At 43.4% G+C, this 19,740-nt stretch overlaps 2 protein-coding genes across 9 annotated transcripts in view; one reads left to right on the forward strand and one right to left on the reverse strand.

The window, feature by feature from the left end:
* Positions 1 to 15,537, reverse strand: part of DNAI1 (dynein axonemal intermediate chain 1) — a 58,609-nt gene extending 43,072 nt beyond the window's left edge. For 2 of the 3 annotated variants that reach the window (XM_059141941.1, XM_059141940.1), the window contains exon 1: positions 15,290 to 15,534. In XM_059141941.1, coding sequence (XP_058997924.1) covers positions 15,290 to 15,319 — 30 coding nt within the window. In that variant the 5' untranslated portion in view covers positions 15,320 to 15,534. Of the gene's footprint in view, positions 1 to 15,289 lie in introns of all 3 variants that reach the window. The other variant, XM_059141942.1, reaches the window with a different exon arrangement.
* Positions 15,538 to 15,659: 122 nt separating this feature from the next.
* The window catches only part of FAM219A (family with sequence similarity 219 member A), a 55,544-nt gene continuing 51,463 nt past the window's right edge, over positions 15,660 to 19,740 (forward strand). The window contains exon 1 of one of the 6 annotated variants that reach the window (XM_059141959.1): positions 15,660 to 16,134. In XM_059141959.1, the coding sequence (XP_058997942.1) occupies positions 16,075 to 16,134 (60 nt within the window). In that variant the 5' untranslated portion in view covers positions 15,660 to 16,074. The remainder of the gene's footprint in view (positions 16,135 to 19,740) is intronic. The other 5 variants (XM_059141956.1, XM_059141958.1, XM_059141960.1 and 2 more) reach the window with 5 other exon arrangements.

Here is a 19,740-nt window from a genome sequence, read left to right on the forward strand (position 1 = left end):
AATGATAGCTGGCAGCCTTTATTCCCAGTTATAGACGCTGCTCTGCCCTCAGCCACACAGAATCTGTGTGGCCCTTGCTTACTAGGAGGCCCCCACCTTAGGGACTAGAGTGGCTCACGTCTCCTCCAAAGAGTTCAATGATAAAACATGTTTGTTCCTGGAAAGAGGGGCTCTTCGAAGCCCGCAAACCCACAGATGTAGCATCCTCCTTCCTGCAGCCCAGGAGACTTCCTTTACCATTTCAGTTGTCTTGGTCCTTATTTTAAAACTCACTAACAGGTTTCCATTAAGCTAAATTGAAACTAAATACCTCACCAGCTTGCAGTTTCCATTTTTAAAAGGGTAAGAGCTCTTAGTCCCAAGGGAATAGTAATTCACCAACAAATCTTTCTTGGGCTACACTGACTGCATTCCAAATCTCTGAGCCTAGTGCAGTGTCTAAAGCACACAGAAGGCACTAAATAAGTGTAGTTGAAAGGAAATTTCAAAATTTTGAAACACTAGAGATGAAGGGTAGTAGACATTATCATATGCTATTGTGGGAGTGCCAACTGATGCAAACTTTTTATAGGGTTATTTGGCAATACCTCACAAAATTTAAAATGCAGATAGCCTTCAACTCCACTTTCTTGAATTTTTCCTATAGCAGTATTCATACACATGCATAAGATGTACAAAATTGCTCACTGCAGCATTATTTGTAATGTTTTTAAAAATGGAAAACGTCTAGATATTCATTGGTAGGGGCCTAGTTAAATAAATTATTGCATAGCCATTCAATAAGATACTATGCCTATTTTTAAAAGAATGAGATAAACATTTATGTACTGTTATGGAAAGCTCTCCAAGGTATGTTGTTAAATAAAAAACCAAGCTACAGGAATAGATGACCCATCTGCTTACTTTAAGACTATATATGTGTGTGTATTTGCATATATATCCAAATTTCTAGAAGAATATATAGAATCTGTTAAGAGCAGTTTGGTTTAGGGAATGTGGCTGGGAAATTTGGGGGAAGTGACCAATACTATTCATTGTATATTAAAACCATGAGAGGAGTTTTAATACTTTTTAAAAATATTTTATTTATTTATTTGACAGAGATCATAAGTAGGCAGAGAGGCAGGCAGAGAGAGGAAGGGAAGCAGGCTCCCTGCTGAGCAGAGTACTTGATTTTGGGGGTGTGTGTCCCATGACTCTGGGATCCAGGACCCGAGCTGAAGGCAAAGGCTTCAACCCACTGAGCCATCCAGGCACCCCTAAAATGCTTTTAATATTTTTAATGTGAATGTGCGTGCGTTACTTTTATAATTTAACATGCTAACTAAGAATTTTTAAAATCAAGGGCGCCTGGGTGGCTCAGTGGGTTAAGCCACTGCCTTGGGCTCAGGTCATGATCTCAGGGTCCTGGGATCGAGTCCCACATCGGGCTCTCTGCTCAGCAGGGGCCTGCTTCCCTTCCTCTCTCTCTGCCTGCTTCTCTGCCTACTTGTGATCTCTCTATGTCAAATAAATAAATAAAATTCTAAAAAAAAAAAAAAAGAATTTTTAAAATCAAAAAAGTACAACTAAAGAGGTTTTTCTTTCCTACTAATCCAGTGTCAGTTAGCACAGTGTTCTGAATACAGAAAAAAGGGATATGAGGGGCGCCTGGGTGGCTCAGTGGGTTAGAGCCTCTGCCTTCAGCTTGGGTCGTGATCTCAGGTTGTTGGGATCGAGCCCCACATTGGGCTCTCTGCTCAGTGGGAAGCCTGCTTCCCCCTCCTTTTCTGCCTGCCTCTCTGCCTACTTGTGATCTCTGTCAAATAAGTAAATAAAATCTTTAAAAAAAAAAAAAAAAAAAAAGAAAGAAAGAAAGAAAAGGGGGATATGAGGCCAGGCTTGTGCCTACCTGGAAGCCCAGGAGGGCAGAAGCCAACTCTAGGGTATCCTTGCCAGATAAGGCTATAGCAGGCAAGGAGAGTAGAATTTAAAAGTGGAAACTTGGGACGCCTGGGTGGCTCAGTTGATTAAGCAGCTGCCTTCAACTCAGGTCATGATCCCAGAGTCCTGGGATGGAGTCCCGCATCGCATCGGGCTCCTTGGTCGGCGGGGAGCCTGCTTCTCCCTCTGCCTCTGCCTGCCATTCTGTCTGCCTGTGCTCCCTCTCTCTCCCTCTCTCTCTGATAAATAAATAAAATCTTAAAAAAAATAAAACAAAATAAAAAATAAAAGTGGAAACTTTAGGGTAAGCCTTGGCTGGGTTCCCAACAGGGCCATGAACTATATGTGAGATCTTGAAGAAAGTATTTAGTCTCTAATCCTCATTTGCTCATCTATAAGGTAGAGAAAAATATTAGTGCCCTCCTTAGAGTTGCTCAAAGGATAAAATAAAACAATGCCTGAAGAGCACCTAATTCAGAGCCCAGCACTCAGCAAGCCAAGTTAACGGCAGCAGTGTAGAGTTTGTAGTTGTCATTTTTCATTACTCTACTGTGGTCTGCCAGCATGACAACTGAGTTCCATTCTGAGGGCATTTATTGTACAATTGAAAAGTGTGTTGTCCAGGCCTCAAGAAGTCCTTACTAGAAAGGAGCCTATAAACCTAAGAGTGTCATAGAGGGATGACAATAAAAACACCTTCTGTTTCTATAACATCTTTCAGTTTACTAAACACCTTCAAGTACATTATTTGACCCTTATACTAATATCTTGTGGTTGGATGTTGAATTTTGTCCTTTTTGTCCCCTGAATCTATTGAGATGTCATTATATGATATTTCTCCTTTGTTGTGTTAATGTGAAGAAAGACTTTAATTTTTTTAATGTTGAGCTAAATTTGCATTATTGGGATAAACCCCACTTGATCTATTATTCTTTTTATGTATTGCCAAAAAATAGATTTGGTAATATTTTGTTGGATTTTTTGCACTTACGTTCATAAGGGATATTGGCCTGTCATTTTCTTTTCTTGTAATAACTTTGATTTTTATATCAGAGTTACACTGGTATCATCAAATGAGTTGGTATTTATTCCTTTCTGTATTTTCTATAATACTTTGTGTAAGATTGGTGTTATTTATTCCCTTTTTAAAAAGATTTATTTATTTATTTGAGAGAGAGAGAGAGCAAAAGGAGAGGCAGAAGGAGAAAGAGAGAATCTCAAGTAGACTTTCCACTGAGTGCAGAACCGGACATGGGGCTTGATCTCATGACCCTGAGATCATGACCTGAGCCAAAATCAAGAGTTGGGCACTTACCCAACTGAGCCATCCAGGCACCCCTGGTGTTATTTATTCCTTATGTATTTGATACAATTCATCAGTGGAACTAGTTGGGCCTGGATTTTCTTTGTGGGAAGGTTTTAAGATATGAGCTCAGTTTTTAAAAAGTAGGTTTGGAGTTTTCATATTTCCCATTTTTTCTTGTGTCATTTAAGGTAAACTGCATTTTTCAAGAAATTTGTCTATTCTGGGGCACCTGGATAGCTCAGTCAGTTAAACCTCAGACTCTTGATTTCAGATCAGGTCATGATCTCAGAGTCATGAGATCAAGCCTACATTCAGTTCCCAGCTCAGCGAGAGTCTGCTTGAGATTCTCTCTCTTTCCCTCTGCCCTCCTCCTGCTTGCTCTCTCTAAAATAAATAAATAAGGGGCTCCTGGGTGGCTCAGTGGGTTAAGCCTCTGCCTTCGGCTCGGGTCATGATCCCAGGGGCCTGGGATCGAGTCCCGCATGGGGCTCTCTGCTCAGCAGGGAGCCTGCTTCTCCTCATCTTTCTCTCTGTCTGTCTCTCTGCCTATTTGTGATCTCTCTCTCTGTCAAATAAATAAATAAAATCTTTAAAAAATAAATAAATAAATAAATAAAATCTTTAAAAAATTTGTCAGTTCTATCTAAATTATTGAATTTATTGCCATAAAGTTGTGGCAATATTTCCTTTTTATCCTTTTTAATGTCTGTAGGATCAGTAGTGATTTCTCATGTTCCATTCCTGATTCTGCTGTTTTGATTTATTTTTATTTTGATGAGTCCTGCTAGGTTTTGTCAATTTTTTTTAAAGATTTTATTTATTTATTTGATAGACAGAGATCACAAGTAGGCAGAGAGGCAGGCAGAGAAAAAGAGAAGGGGAAGCAGGCTCCCTGCTCAGCAGAGAGCCCAATGCGGGACTCGATCCCAGGACCCTGGGATCATGACCCGAGCCGAAGGCAGAGGCTTTAACGCACTGAGCCACCCAGGCGCCCCTAGGTTTTGTCAATTTGATTACTCTTTTCAAAGAATGAATTTCTGGCATTGTTAATTTTCTCTATTGTTTTTCTCATTGTTTCTATGAAACATTGATTTTAAATCTTTCATTTTTTTTCCCCTAAGTCAGGCATTTAAAGCTATGCATTCCCATTATGAACAACTTTAGCAGCACCTGAAAATTTGTGATGTTATATTTTCATTACCACTCAGTTAAAAGTGTTTACTAATATCCCTTGTGCTATTTCTTTTTTATTGAAATATGGTGGCATACAATATTACATTAGTTTCAGGTGTTTAACATAGTGATTTGGCAAATTTAAACATTATGCTACGTTCACTACAAGTGTAGCTACCATCTGTCCTTGCACCTTTTGACTACCTTTGTTTAGAAGTGTGTTCCTTAATTTCTAAATATTTGAGGATTTTAAAGATATTGCTATTTATTTTTAATTCCATTTTGTTCAAACTATTCCTAATACGCTGAGGTTCTTTCTCTCATCGATGAATGTTGATTTTGAATTGAATTAAAATCTGTAAGATTTTAATCTTTCAATATGTCTTGGGACTTACTTTATGTCCCAGCATATGGTCTATTTTGTGAGCATTCTGCAGTTCTTGGGTACAGTGTTCTATACATGTTAATTACGTTAAATTATTTAACAAATCTTCTATATCTTTCAGTTACTGGGAGACAAGTATTAAGATCAACTATCTTTGTGTATTTTTCTATTTCTCTCTTTAGCTCTGTCAGTTTTTGATTCATATATCTTGAACTTCTATTAATAGGTACCTACATGTTTGTGATTTTATGTCTTCTCTTGAACAGATTCTGTATCATTATGAAATGTCCCTACTTTTCTTTTAGAATACTCCTTGTCTTTAAGCCTACTTGGTTCTGAAAATACTATAGCCACACAATATTCTTGGGCTTGCCATTCTCAGGGTATATTTTTTCTGTTCTTTTATTTTCAACCTTTCTATGTCTTTACATTTAAACTCTATCTCTTATAGGTACCATTTAGGTGGGTCTTGCTATTTTCCCCCATAGCTTGAGAAACTCTACCTTTTAATTGAAAGCAATGGTATAGTTGTCTTCATTACTCTGCTCTTCGCTTTTGTTTTTTGGTTTTTTTCATCTGCTTTAAAAACATTTTTTTTTTTTTACTTAAATTCAATTTAGTTAACCTATAGTGTTTTATTAATTTCAGGGGTAGAATTTAGTGATTCATCAGTTGCATATAATACTCAGTGCTCATTATATCAGGTGTCAAACTTAATGCCCATCACCCAACTATCCCTTCTCCCCAATCCCATCCCCTCCAGCAATCCTCAGTTTGTTTACTATAGTTTAAAGAGTCTCTTATGATTTGCCTCCCTCCATCTGTGCATTTTGTTCCTCTGTTCACCTTCTTCCTTCTTTTGTTAACTGAGTTTTTTTATTATTTCATTTTATTGCCTCTATTGGCTTTTTAGCTGTGCCTTTTGGTATTACTTTTTTAGTGGTTATTCTAAGGTTTACAATATTCATTCTAAACTTACCATAGTCCACTAAGAATAAATACCATACCACTTCATATTTCACAATGTAATAACCTTATAACATCTTAATTCCATTTACCACCACCATCTCACCTTTTGCCCTATTGTTGTCATGCATTTTATTTCTATATACATTATAAGTCTCACCTTATAATGGTCTTATTTTTGCTTTAAACAGTCATATATCTTTTAAGAAAATGAATAGAAGGAAAAAAAGATAGTCCTTTATCTTTAGCCACATATTTATCATTTCTAGTACTTTTTGGTCCTTCCCATAGATAGAGCTTCTATCAGGTGTCGTTTTTCCTTTAGCTTACAGAACTTCATTGAGTACCTCTTGTAGTGAAGGTCTGCCAATGACAAATTCTGTCAGCTTTAGTTTATCTGAAGATGTATTTATTTCACCTTTGTTATTTGAGGGATATTTTTGTTAGATGTAGAATTCTGTATTGACAAAAGTTTTCTTTCAGAGCTTTAAATATGTCATTACATTGTCTTCTGACCTCCATTGTTATTGTACAATGAGAAGTCAGCCATAATCATATTATTACCCTCTATGCAATATGTCATTTTGTCCTGACTACTTTCCAGATTTTATTTTTATCTTTGGCTTTCAGTATGTTGACTATGAGAGACCTAAGGGTGCTTTTCTTTGTATTTATCCTGCTTGGAACTCACTGAACTTCCATCAGATTCAGAACATTTTGGTCACTATTTCTTCAAATATTTCCCCCTCCTCTATTTCCTTCTGGGATTCCAATAACATATATGACATACATATATGACATGGTCCCAGGGGTCATTAAGGCTCATGTTTTTAAATCTTGTTTCTCTCTGACCTTAGATCATTTCAGTGGACACATTTCACATTCATCTATTAGGCCCATCCAATTATTTTTCCGTTCTGATATTTATTTTTCTATTGTTTTCATTTTCTGCTTAGATTACCCACCCATTAAGTCAATATTTTCTGTAAGTCCATAAATATATTTATAAAAGCTGCTTTAAAGTCATTGTCTGCTACTTCTAATATCTGGGTTATCTCACTGCTATCAACACACTCTCCTTTGGGATCTACCTCCCTAAGCCATGGTCAAGAAACTGTCCCCAGTCAGAGAACAAGACTAAACACGTGACTCCTGTTGCGTACATTCCTTCCCTCTGGAATCACTGTCCTGAGGGAATGTGGCATATGATGTGTCCAGAATTTTATCTGTTTACAGTGGGAGGGCAAGTCCAGTATGGATTGTTCCATCATGGCCAGAATATAAGTCCCCTACACTAAGGTCTTTAAAAGTTATATATAATATGCTGCATTTTAAAATTCATTGCAGAGGGGGCACCTGGGTGGCTCAGTGGGTTAAAGCCTCTGCCTTCAGCTCGGGTCATGATCCCAGGGTCCTGGGACTCTGCGGGGAGCCTGCTTCCTCCTCTCTCTGCCTACCTCTGCCTGCTTGTGATTTCTGTCTGTCAAATAAATAAATAAAATCTTTAAAATTCATTGCAGAGGGGTGTCTGGTAGCTCAGTCAGTTAAGCATCTGCCTGCCTTCTGCTCAGGTCATGATCCAGGGGTGCTGGTTTCAAGCCCCACATTGGGCTCCTTGCTTGGTGGGGAGCCTGTTTCTCCCTCTCTCTCTGCCTGCTCCTCCCCCTGCTTGCTCTCTCTCTTACTCTCTGTCAAATAAATACATAAAATCTTAAAAGTAAAACAAAATTCATTGCAGAAACAGGCTGTTCAAAGCACTCACTCACACACACACACACACCCAGGAACAACAACCCTGAAGGAAAGGCTTTTGTAAAGGACAGAACCTTTTGTAATGTAAATATCAGCCCTGACTGGAACCACTGAGCTGGAAGAAATTTGAGCCCCTGCACAATGTATGGGAAAGAGGTTTTTCGGAAACAATGTACTAGTTACTTTGGAGTAAAGCAGGCTATACCTTACAATCCTTGTAAGAGAAACTGCCTGGCTCACAGTTCTGACTGCTTAGAAAGCCATGCGATCTTGTCTTTCCCTGATACAGTCTAGCATGAACAGATAAGCTAGGGTCAATCAGATTCTTTCTCCAAGAGTTGTTGTTTTTTTTTTTTTCTCTCTTCTCCAAAAGTTTGAACTGGGACTCCTGAGTGAACTGGTGATGGGTGCAGATAGTATGGAGATGTTTGTGAGTTAGAGAGAGGCCAAGGTGGCGTGATGAGTGGGAAACACACTAAAGTTAGGAGGGAGCAGAAACATGGAAAAGGTGGCTGATTGGGAAATGAAACTAAGAAATGGAACATAGTTGCTAAGAGAAGAAGAGAGGCCATGAAAGATACAGAGAAAATAATGAGTACTTCTATTTGTTTCAGAACCAATAGTTTTCCAGTTCTGATTCTAGGCTACTTATGTATTTATAATATCCATCCACAAACCCCCACATACACCTTTCCCCCATCACCCAATTTCCCTTTACTTGAGGTAACTTGAGTGTGTCTCTGTTCTTTGCAATTTAGAGCTTGACTAAAATCTGTGTGCCTTATAGTTTGCCAGGCCCATAAAGACTAGAAGTAGGAAAGCCTTGGGCATTCCAGGCAGAAGAGCAAAATCATTTTCAAAGATACAGAGACTTGGAACCATGTGTCTGTCTAGAGATCAGCAGATTTTTCTTTTTGTTTTGAGAGAGAGAGAGAGTATGCGTGCGGGCACACGTCAGTGCTCGGAGAGGGAGGGAGGGCAGAGGGAAGGGGAGAAAGAGAATCTTAAACAGGCTCCATACCCAGCACTAGGCCTATGACGGAGGGGCTGGATCTCACAACCCTGAGATCCTGACCTGAGCCAAAATCAAGATTCAGAAGCTTAACAGACTTAGCCACCCAGGCACCCTGGGATCAGCATTTTTTTTTTTTTTTTAATCAATTTATATTCCAGTTTGTCCCAAAGCAAGATTTGAGGCTAAATATATGACACATGAGAGAAATAAGTAAATAAGAAAATGGATGTGAGGTAAAAATTAAAGTAGGGAAAAAAAGCTTAATATCAGGAGTAGAGTCCCTATGTAATTAAGAGAATAAAGCTGCTTTGATGAAGACAAAGGCACAAACAGCTCCTGCTACAGACCCAGAAAGAAAGAAAAGTTAGTGTTCAGAGTATTGTAGTACATACCTTTCCATCATGCATTTATTTACTCATCAACTGATTCAATCAGTCATTATTCATTCATCCAGTATTTATTAAGCTTTACTATGTACCAGATCCTAGGATGACAGCTAAAGAAGAACCAAGGCTGAGTTGGTCCCACTTCCAAGAGTTTTCAAATCTAGGAGGTGAGAAAAATAGAGGACATAAGCCCACCATACAAACCAGAATCCAGTGACTCCATAAGTAGGACAAAGTGTTTTGAGACACAAAACATTGAAAAAGTTTCATCAACAGCTGTGTCCTTTGCCTGCTTCTTCCATACAACTCTGCCTCAGCAACAGGAAGACTGAATGCTCCATTCAAATCCCTAACTGGCAGAAAACAATTTCATGTCACTTGCTCACAGCTGGAGACAGAGAATCAAAATTAATCTTCAGCATCAGTTTGCAGGCTGCAAAGCCCAGGGATAAGCAGGAGAACCCTCTGCCATTGTTATTTGAGTACCTGGCATGTTCTGAGTACTAACAATGTGCTAGGCTCTACAGTAAACAGGGGAGGAGACCAAGTTCTGGCAGCAAATGCTCACAGCTGTTTTGTAATCTGATAATTGTGCATGACAAACCTCAGACCGTAACTCTGAAAATAGCATGAGTATAATCATAACAGAATGGAACTGCCATTGGCAAAATTTGTTTTCTAGTTATCACTTCCAGAAGGAATTCCATAACACTACTAGGGGAAGAGAAGAGAAAATTCTCTCAACTTGGTGCCCCTAAGCTTCTAAACTATCATCATCTGCATCCATCCTTCCTCCTTTCTTTTCTTCTGTCACAGTGTTCTGTCTCCTGTCCTACAACTAATCCACTCTCACCTCCTCAGAGACTTGGTTCCAGTCAATATTTTATGTCTCCTGATCTCCACCTTCTTTTTCTCTATGCCAGGGTCCTTCCCCTCAGCATTTAACATATTCAAATCTTACTTCCATCCCTACAAAGAAAAAAAAAATCCTTGTCTACATAGTCTTTATTGTCTTCTTAGCTCAGTTCAGTCTCGCTTTTACCTTGAAAGTTATTCTTTCCAAGGTCCCCATTGACTTCCTAATTATTAAACCTAATGGCTATGTCTAGTTCTCGTCTTCTTTGACCCCTTAGCAGCATGCGACACAGTTGACCACATACTCTCTAAACACTGTAAACTCACTGTAAACACTGTAAATTCACTCTAAACACACTCTTCTTTAGGACATTATTCTTTGTTGTCCTCTATGTATGTTCTTGTATGTCTTCTGTTCTGTGTTGTCTTCTAACTTCTCTGGTCATTTTTCCTCATCCTGTATTTTGAACTCCTTCCTTTGTCCAAACCTTAAATCACAGTGCTCCACCTAGAAGTTGTCCCTCATTCCCCCAGAAGCAGTGTTAGGATATCCTACTACATGCTTTCATAACACCCTATGCTACTTCTCAATCACACTCTATCATTCACTAAATTATCATTTATTGAGAGCTTCTGATGTGATGGCCACTGTGTTAGGAACTTGAGAACAAATGTGAGCAAAAACATCCAAAGGTTCTACTCTCAAGGAGCTCACAGTCTAATAGAATAGACACAGAATAATTAAATACTTAACACAAACAAGTGAGTAAGTACATACTAGGATGCAGGCTAAGGAAGGAAGGATCAAGAAAGGATCAAGATATATTACTACAGGGGTGCCTGGGTGACTCAGTAGGTTAAGCCTCTGTCTTCGGCTCAGGTCATGATCTCAGGGTCCTGAGATCGAGCCCCACAAGGGGCTCTCTGCTCAGCCCGGAGCCTGCTTCCCCCTCTCTCTCTGCCTGCCTTTCTGCCTACTTGTGATCTCTCTCTCTCTGTGTCAGATATATAAAGAAAATATTTTTAAAAAAGTATATTACTACATAGTAGGGGAAACAACCTTATCTTCATTAGCTGGGCAGCAACACTGGGGCAGGTTGTGGAGACTGATTATTGGGCTGAAATCTTAGGAGTACATGTGTGAGGGAGGGTTTAAAGAGTGTTCCAGAAAGAAGTACACAGAAGTAAAGTATAGCACTAATGGGGGAAAGTAATAAAAGTTAAGGCTTAGAGCTCCAAATGGGACTTAGCCCACATACACCCCTGAAGTGTTATCTAAAAAATTTGTCCCTATCCTAACTAAGAGCAGTGAGAAGCCACTGAAAGGTCCTGGGTGGGAATGACATAATCAAATTGACAGCTGAAAAAATTCCCTTGATACAGTTGTAGAGAATGGATTAGAAGGAACAGGAGTGGATGAGGAAATCCCAGTTACAAGGATTTGCAGCACTCTGGGTGAGAGATGATGTAGGCTGGGCTAAGGAGATGGCGGGGAATATGAAAAAAGGGGTTTGATTTGGGAGATATTCAGGAGATAAAGGGGCAAAGGATCATATCTAGGGCTTGAAGAAACACTGAGGAGAAGGGTCCTACACTGAGGAGAAGGGTCATAAGAGCATGGGTACCTTATTTTGAACATATAGAAACACTTCAGTTACCCTTAGATTCTGCTCACCTCCTCTTGTCCTTCCAGCTATGGATGCTAGGCTGTCACCAGACCAAAAATCTCTGAATCACCTAAGACTCTTTTTTGGTCTTGTATACATTCTTGCCAATTCTCCCCTAGCCTAGTCACCTCTCATCAAGATCATTAGTTTGAAAAGTACTGTTCCATGAGGAGCCTATGCAGAGACCATAAAATGATCCAGAAATGCAAGTCTTTTCTTTGGCTCCCACAGGCAAATGATGCAAAACTCCAGACTGATTTTTTTTTTTTTATGGTAACTAACTGAGTTATAAAGAAGTACTAAAATTTGTTAGTCATAAACTAAAATTAGCTTTTAACTGGAGTTCACAGAAGACTCTAATTCAGTTCTCTACTAAGAAGTCTGGCTGCCAGGCAATGTTTGGCAACGTTGCAAAACTCCTCCTGCACATATACACATGCAGCCAGTTGGAATTCTCAACATTTTCAGGAAGGACACTTCGTTATTGGGGCCGGTGATGTTTTGAGCTGGTCATGGTTTATGGTGCCTGACATTCATGCATTTTAATTACAAATTATGATTCATGGAACTCTATCACAACCGATTTAATATGCCATAGGTTGTTTGATTAACCCTATGGAGTAAAGGGTTTCACCTCTCTGACCTGTCACTTCTCGCCTTCCCTTCCTTGCTGATCCAGAACATGTATAGTAAACTTCTGTCTTAGGAACTTTACACTTGCTATGCCTTCTGTCTGGAGGCTAACTCTTTCATTCCCTCCAGGTCTTTCTCAAATGCCATCTTTGTTAGGCCTTCTCTGATGACTATATTTAAATCATAATCTTCTGGTTCCCTGAACTTCCTATTCTACTTTCCTGCTCTATTTTAATCCTTGACATCAATCACTATCTGATTAGCCATATATTTTACTTACTTACTTATTGATAATTTACCTCCCATTAAAAGATAGGCTCCATGAGAACAGGGATTTTGGGTTGTTTTGGTTGTTGCTATATCACCAATACCTAGAACAGTCTCTGGCATATAATATGTAACCAGCGAATAATTGTGGAATGAGAACGATGGTATCATCAGAATTGTTGACCTCTTAAATCTCTAATGCCCAGCTCTTAAACCATGGGTACATGTGATCCAAATCTGGATCATTCATAGCCCTACTGCCAAAGCAGATATAAACATGAACCCAGGAAAACATGCTTCTACAGTGACATTTTCTTGTTATGACTCCCCACTAGTCTCTTCATCCCAAGCTTACCCCTTCCTATCTTTCAAATACATTCAGATCAAAACTTCTAAAGAACAGCACCAGGCATTCAGAACTCATATTCAATTCATTTTCAAAATTTAATATATTCCAGACATTATGCTAGGTTCAGGGACTCAACAATGAATGAGATAGACATCCTTGCTATCATTGAGTTTATAGTCTATCCTGCCTCCAGAAAGGGGATTTAATCCCTTATAGAAGATGACAGCCAAGTTGAGACCTGATGTATGGCCAGGAAATGAAGAGATTTGAGGCAGAGTGGCATAGAACAGGTGGCAGCAGACAGAAATGATTATACCAAGCAGGTAGAGAAAATGGCAGTTTTAAAGGCCTAGGAGAGAGGAGTATGTGGATGTCACTTTCCAGGAAGTGAGGGCAGTTCATTGTGCTAGGTCTGTGGAGTTTTCACAGAACAATGGTGGCATTTGAAGTAGGGTTGATAGCAAGGCTAGACCGTGCTAGGCCTTGCAGGCCATACAAAACAGGTCTGACTTTGGGACTTTATCCTGAGAGCAAGAGGGAGCCATTGAAAATTCTGTTCAGTGGAGTGACAGGAAGAATAGAGTTAAACTCTTCTCTGTCCCCTAAAAAGCTCAATCCAGACCTCCCCTCTCCACTGCAGGCATCCAAGCCATTGATACCTCCTCCCTGTAGCTCTTCTGCTGCTCCAACCTACATATCTCTTTTCCTGCCAATCCCAAGGATCCTAGCCTCTTTTACCTTTGTATGCTTGTGTTCTGTCTCCCCCACTGGACTGAGTTCCCAGAGGAAAGGCCCAACTTCTCAAACCTCTCTAGACTGTTCCACACCCAGATCACCATTGACCCAGATTGCTGTTCACTGAGACAAGAGACTGAAGAATACAATCTGGCACAACCCATCCTTTTCTCACACCCCATATAACAATACTGACACAGTATTAAAACAACCCTTCCCTCCAGGGGGCAGTGCTGATCTACATAGTGTCAATTGACCCAGGTTTTTCTGCTTCCTGTCTGTTGTCACCTCTCTCTGCTTTCAGTGAAACTAGCCTCTAATGTCTCCCCTAATGGGCAGGAGAAATTGACCCCAAGCTTGTTCAGACTATAAGTGCTAGAAAAGACAGGTATAATCTGCAGTGACAGAAAGCAGTGGTTACCTGGGTGTGGGGGTGTGGAGAACCAACTGGGATGAGGCACAAGGAAACTTTGGGGGTAAAGGAAGTGTCCTCAGTTGTGGTGGTGGTTCACAACTGTATCAGTTTTTCAAAACTTGTCAACATGTACAATTAAAATATTCATTTTATTGAATATGAACCAGATACCAGTAATGCTGAATTTAAAACAAACTTCATATAAATTGAAGTCAGTAGGCCCAAGCACAATAGAGTTTCAAAACACAGCTCAACCCCAACATAAAAATAGGGCATGGCCATACAGGAATAGCAGCCTCCTCATGGTTGCAGAGATCTGAGAAAGATGAGTCTACCTGCTATGGAAGGTCAGGTGAAAGAAGCAAAGTAGCAAAGGCTAATATGGAGAAGGGCAGACCAAAATATGGACAGTCACAAACATTACGGACACAGGTTTTCTCTCCAAACCTCAAAATACCTAGATCTGAGTGAGGGAAATTTAGAATGAATAAATAAATAGAAGTCCTGCTTTGCAGAGCCAGAAACTGCATTATTAGTCCCAAGGTGGCAACTCATAAAGAGTTTAGAAAAAATGAATTCTTAAAGGACTGAGTGGCAACCACAGAGGGATCCTTGAGAAGCCGGGCCTTACTTCACCTTTCAGAGTGATGCTGGGGAGGAAACTAGAACTCTGTACTTGGTGGGTGAAGGGGCTAACTCTTGGGTTTCCTGTGAGAAGGAATGATATCTAGCCAGGTGGCAACAAGGACCCAAAGTTCTCGTGGCTGATTGAGTCACAGGAGTGGCCCAGGGGCTCACAGGAGAGGGATATATGAAGCTCCAGAAACAGTCAGAGGCCAATGTTTGGTGTGTTCAAGTGTGTGAGGTAGGGGGACTGGCAAAAATGGGAAGAACATCTCTCTCCTTTTCCTCTTTACTTGACCTCTTTCTCTTGACAAGTGGCCTAGCACAGAAAATCTAAGCCAAACTCCTGTTTATAATCTGCTCTGTGTCTGCTGTACAATTCCCTTGCACTCCTTCTGTGGGCTTTCAAAGGCCTGGGTCCCCCCCACCTAGCCCAGCACCAGGCATACAGCAAATGGCAGGAAAAAGAATTTCTTTGGGACAAGAATGTGAGGGGAATGAGGGCTGTATTAGTGGGAGGGGGGCTAGGGGTAAGGAGGATAGATTGGTCAGGAGGGTCTGTGGTATGAGTGGAGTGGGGGAATAGGAAGGTGAGGTGAGGACAAGTGGAAAGGGAGTAGGAAACAGTGGATCAGGGGCAGTGTGGGAGTGGAAGCTAGGATTAGAGGGAGAAAGAACAGGGTTAGAGGTCAGTGGGAGCACAGGCCAGGGGTCACAGAGAGAGACGGTTAAAGGTCAACAGGGAAAATAAGATGAAGGATCAGTATAAGTATGATCAGTGATCACTGTTGGCGAAGGTCAGAGGTCATTGGGAGAGAGCAGTCGGGGTTTGTGTTACCTGCCTACGAGGCGGCTGTCTCTGGGGCATCTCGGAAGAAGCAGAAAACACCTCAACACTTGGAACACCTACAAAATGCTCTCTTGCCTGAGGACAAGGAATTTGTCCCCTCGATCACGCACAGAAAATCTGGATTCTTTTTCAATTCAATTCCCAGTCGCAGGGGTTCTTTGGGGACAGCCGTCGTTGTGGGTCCCCGCGCCCTTGCAGTATAGACTGGACTCCTCCCTGACGCGGTTGCCTAGCAACCAACCGTTAGCCAAGGCGCAGGCGCCTCTGACGCCCCCTCCCGGCTCGAGGGAGAGGCGGGGCTGGGCGCACAGGGAACCTCCGGCTCCACTAAGTCCCGCCCCCTCAGGAATAATACGACCGGCGGCACGCTCCCGCATGTGGGAGGGGCTGGAGCACCCAGGCACTGCCTCCTCATGAATAATGCAGGTTCAGGCGGTGTCCCGGACCCGGAAGTGGAGTTGCCGAGTCACCGCAGTGGCTGAGCTGCTGACAGGAGGCGGCGGCGGAGGAGGAGGCGAGGCAGGACCTGCGGCTCTGCCCGGCCACAGCCGCGGCAGCACTAAGGCAAGCCCAGGGGGCCACGCCGGCCTCAGCCAGCCAGCGAACCTCGCTCCCCGCGCCCACCCCTCCATCTGCCCGGACGCTTGCCCGCCCGACTCTTCCCGGGCGGCCTAGTCTGCACCACACACCAGACTCCTGGGGCCGCCGCCCCGCGCGGTCCCGTCGGCGTCCCTGGCCGCGCCCGGCCCCCGGCCCGCTCGCCCGCCGGCACCATGATGGAAGAGATCGACCGGTTCCAGGTGCCCACCGCGCATTCGGAGATGCAGCCGCTGGTGAGGGGGCGGGCGGCGGGCAGGCCAGGACCGGGAGGGGGCGCTGCCCGAGGGGGAGGGAGGAAATCAGGCCTTGGTGACTGCGGAGGGGGCGCCTTGGGATGGGGCAAAGGGAGCCTTGATATCGTATCTTAGCGGGAGGGGGGACTTGCTGGACAAGAAAACCGTGGGAGAATACGCGGGTGACAGCAAAGAGGCCTATAAAGGCTCAGGGCACCGTCAGCAGAGACAGGCCAAGGAAGCTATTGGGAGGGCCGTCGGATGGAACGTTTGGGGCACAATGGTGCACACTGCCAGGGGAGGCCCTTAGCTGGGAAAGAAAGGGAACTGTGGTGGGGCACCGCCTCCGGCAGCCCCAGGGGCCTGGAATGAGAGGTGAGGAGCCGCTTGGCCATGGAGGCCCGTGATGCCTCCTGTGGGCCAGAATCAATTAGGGTAAAAGGGACTGGGAATAGGCCGGCAGAAGAGGAGGGGGCCTGGCCCTCCATTTCGCTGGTTACGGATGGGAACGCGGGGCCGGGGCCAAGGACCGGTGGAGGCAGGGGGTCGGTGCAGCACCCCTGAATTCCGTTTCTCTCCTGAGGAGAGCGCAGGTAGTCTTAGGCAGGGGGTGCTAGAGCCGGAATCACAGAGGAGAGAGAGCAGCGGGGAGGTGGAGAAACAGGGGCGCGGATGAGAGAGCTCGGGAGCCGACGGGAGAGGGGGCGGGGTCGCGGTCGCGGTGGAGCAGCCTGTGGCCACCCTTTTGGAAGAGCCCCCAGCATCCTCGGCCTACGTGCATTGAGCCTTTGCTGGGCGCCCATCCTGCCGCCTGTCCGCGGTCCGGGAGTCTGGGAGGAATGATGTCATCGTTGCCGGCAAGGAGGGGATGGAAGGGGGAGGGCGAGGCGGGAGACCGAGGCCAGCCCTAGGGGAGACCATGCCCGATGGCCGCCGCTCAAGAGGGTTACCTGAATGGCTTGTACACCCGGCGGTGGGCAGCGGGGCTAGAGGCGCCGCGGAGGCCGAGCCAGCAGAGACAGGGAGAGGGGGAAGGGAGGGAGTGCCCTGCTCTGTTCACTTTTCTCCCATCCTCCTTGGAGGAGCTGGAAGGAGACAGGGCAGGCCAGGAACCTGAAGGTGTGGATGCCCTATTCTCTGAGCTTTGCTGGAGCGGAGCAGAGCTTTCCAAAGCTTGGAGATCTGGGGCTCCCTAAGGCTCCTCCTTCTACGTTAGGCAGAAAGGTGAGGAATAGGTTCCACTCTTGGGCCCTTGGCTAAAGATGTGCTTTGTAGCTTCCTGAGCAAGTAACCTACCCCTTACAGCAGACCAGACAGACATTGGCAGGGACCTATGACCCACTGTAAACCACATCTTTGGGGGGTGGTAGAGAGAATTATTAGGAGGTAAGTGGCCTTTTCCCCTTTTTATGACTACTTAGTTCTAGAAGCCCAAACAGAGAAGCTTTACAGAAGTGTACAATATTAAAGTGGGGAGAGAGATGCTGATGGACTTTTTTCCTGATGCCATCACTGGAATATTTGGGGGCCAGAAAATCCTGATAAGAAGTCTGTCCCATGAACTTGAAGAACTTTTAGGCTGGCTTAAGAGAACATTGCTTTCTGGAGTACATTTCCAGCCTGGCTTGTCAAACTAGATTGCCCTTCCAGTTCTAAGCATTTTATCAAGAATCAAAAGGAAGGTGGATGAAGGAGGAGGAGGAGGTCCAAGTGAGTCAGGAGAAGAAAGCAGTGAGTTGGTTCTTGCCTCCCATCTGGGGTTCCTAAGAAGGTAGGCAATAGTTGTCCAAGGAAAGGGGGGAAGGGATGGGGTCACAAGGTCTTCTTAGTTTTCCTTGGTGCCTTTGTTATTGCCTGAAGTTCTCAATGATAGTTTGAGTGAATAGTGACCCCAGAAGACACCTGAGGTGCTTCTGGTCTGTGACTCTGGAGTAGAAACGCTTATGCAAGAAGGCAATTATCAGAAAAGACCGCCTTCAGACACTTTTCTTGAGGGCTAAAGGAGCATTTCTCTGCAAGAGGATACTTTGTTGAGGTTAATGAAAGCCTTTTGGAAGTGGCAATATAGTCATCCCTACATTTGGAGGCATAGACATCGCCCTGTAGACTTCTGCCTCTTAAAATCTGTTCTCGGGTTGGATCCCCAGACCCCCTTAAATGCTCCATGTATTATTGAGACCAGCAGACTCTTGGGTGGAGTTTCTGAAAGAGCCTTTGTTTCAGGGCATAAAGAATCAAAATGGTATACCACAGAAGGGAAGGGCAAAGTGACTCTTTAGAGGTATTTGGGTAGACCATAAAAACTAGGGTCCCAAGTTTTTATGGTCTTGAACTCAACTGTGACCTATTTCATTTTTTGCCGTTATTTATTGAGACTTCTAGGAAGTCTCTCCTCTTCTCTGGATTCAGTTTTCTCATTTAGGAAATGAAGACAAACTGTCTCTTTAAAATTTAAACAATAGCTCCTCACTCTGTCTTCCAAGAAACATCACAGGGAGCTGGTAGCACTATTTTAGCTAATTCATTCACCAAATATTTATGTAGTATCTGCTCTGTTCCAGATATTACATGAGGTATTGGGGACACAGTAGTTAGCAACACAGATAGAGTTTGGCAGAAGTTTATTGTTCACACTTACTCCTTCAATGTAAGCCCCTCTGAAGGGGGAGGGGGCTGTCTCCTTTAGCCCTAATGGAAACAAGGACTGAGCCATCCTGAGGCAGGCCTGTTACTGGGACACCATCATTAAATAACCCTCCCTAGCCGGTAGTGGTGGAAAGAATCCAGGAGGCATTCTTTACTTGAAAAGCTCTTCTAGGGAAGAAGATTTTTATTTATTTATTTATTTATTTTTCTTATTTACTTGAAAGAGAACCTCAAGCTTGAAAAGGAGGCCTAAGGGAGTGGCAGGAGCTGGGAGAGAAGGCACAGCTTGCAAATCTGGGTGTTTCCAAGGTGCTAATTTAAGCATTAGTTCTCAGCTAGTGGGAGGAAGAGGAAGAGATCCCTGCCCTGTTGTTGCTACTGCTGTTGCCACAGCTGCATGGAGCCTCCTGTCTGAGATGAGAGTTTGCCTGAAAGGAGTGGCTTCCCTTCTTTTCCCATCACAATTATTTAATTGATCTGGCTGCCTGTCAGCAGCTGAACCAGGCCTGGGTCTATCACTGAGAGCTCCCCAGGGTCTCTTTCTGTCTCCTCATGAAAGGTATGAGAACTCCTTTTGGAGACCTAGTCCCCGTGCTCCAATCCTGCTGTGTTCATTTCCTAGACAATTCTGAGTGTTTCTGAGCACTCAGATTTTCCCAAAGACACTGCCAGGGATAGGCATACCCTGTACTCAGTTCTGTGTTCAAGCGTCACATGCACCTCACTGATCTAGGGAAGCTCCCAGTTGTCCAAATCTCTCTGTTGAGCAGTTGGATTGCATTTGGGCTGTTGTTTGTGTGAGCAGCAGGGATAGGCTCGTTGGCCCTATTTGTCTGTTGGGCTGATTGGTGCAGCCTCATAGTCTATGTCTTCTCTTTGGCTGCAATTAGAGAGGAAGAGATTTGTTGCAAAAAAAAAAAAGAAAGAAAGAAAAGAAAACAAACAAACAAAAACCAAATA

Source organism: Mustela lutreola, chromosome 12 (assembly GCF_030435805.1).
Source record: "Mustela lutreola isolate mMusLut2 chromosome 12, mMusLut2.pri, whole genome shotgun sequence".
Taxonomy (NCBI): domain Eukaryota; kingdom Metazoa; phylum Chordata; class Mammalia; order Carnivora; family Mustelidae; genus Mustela; species Mustela lutreola.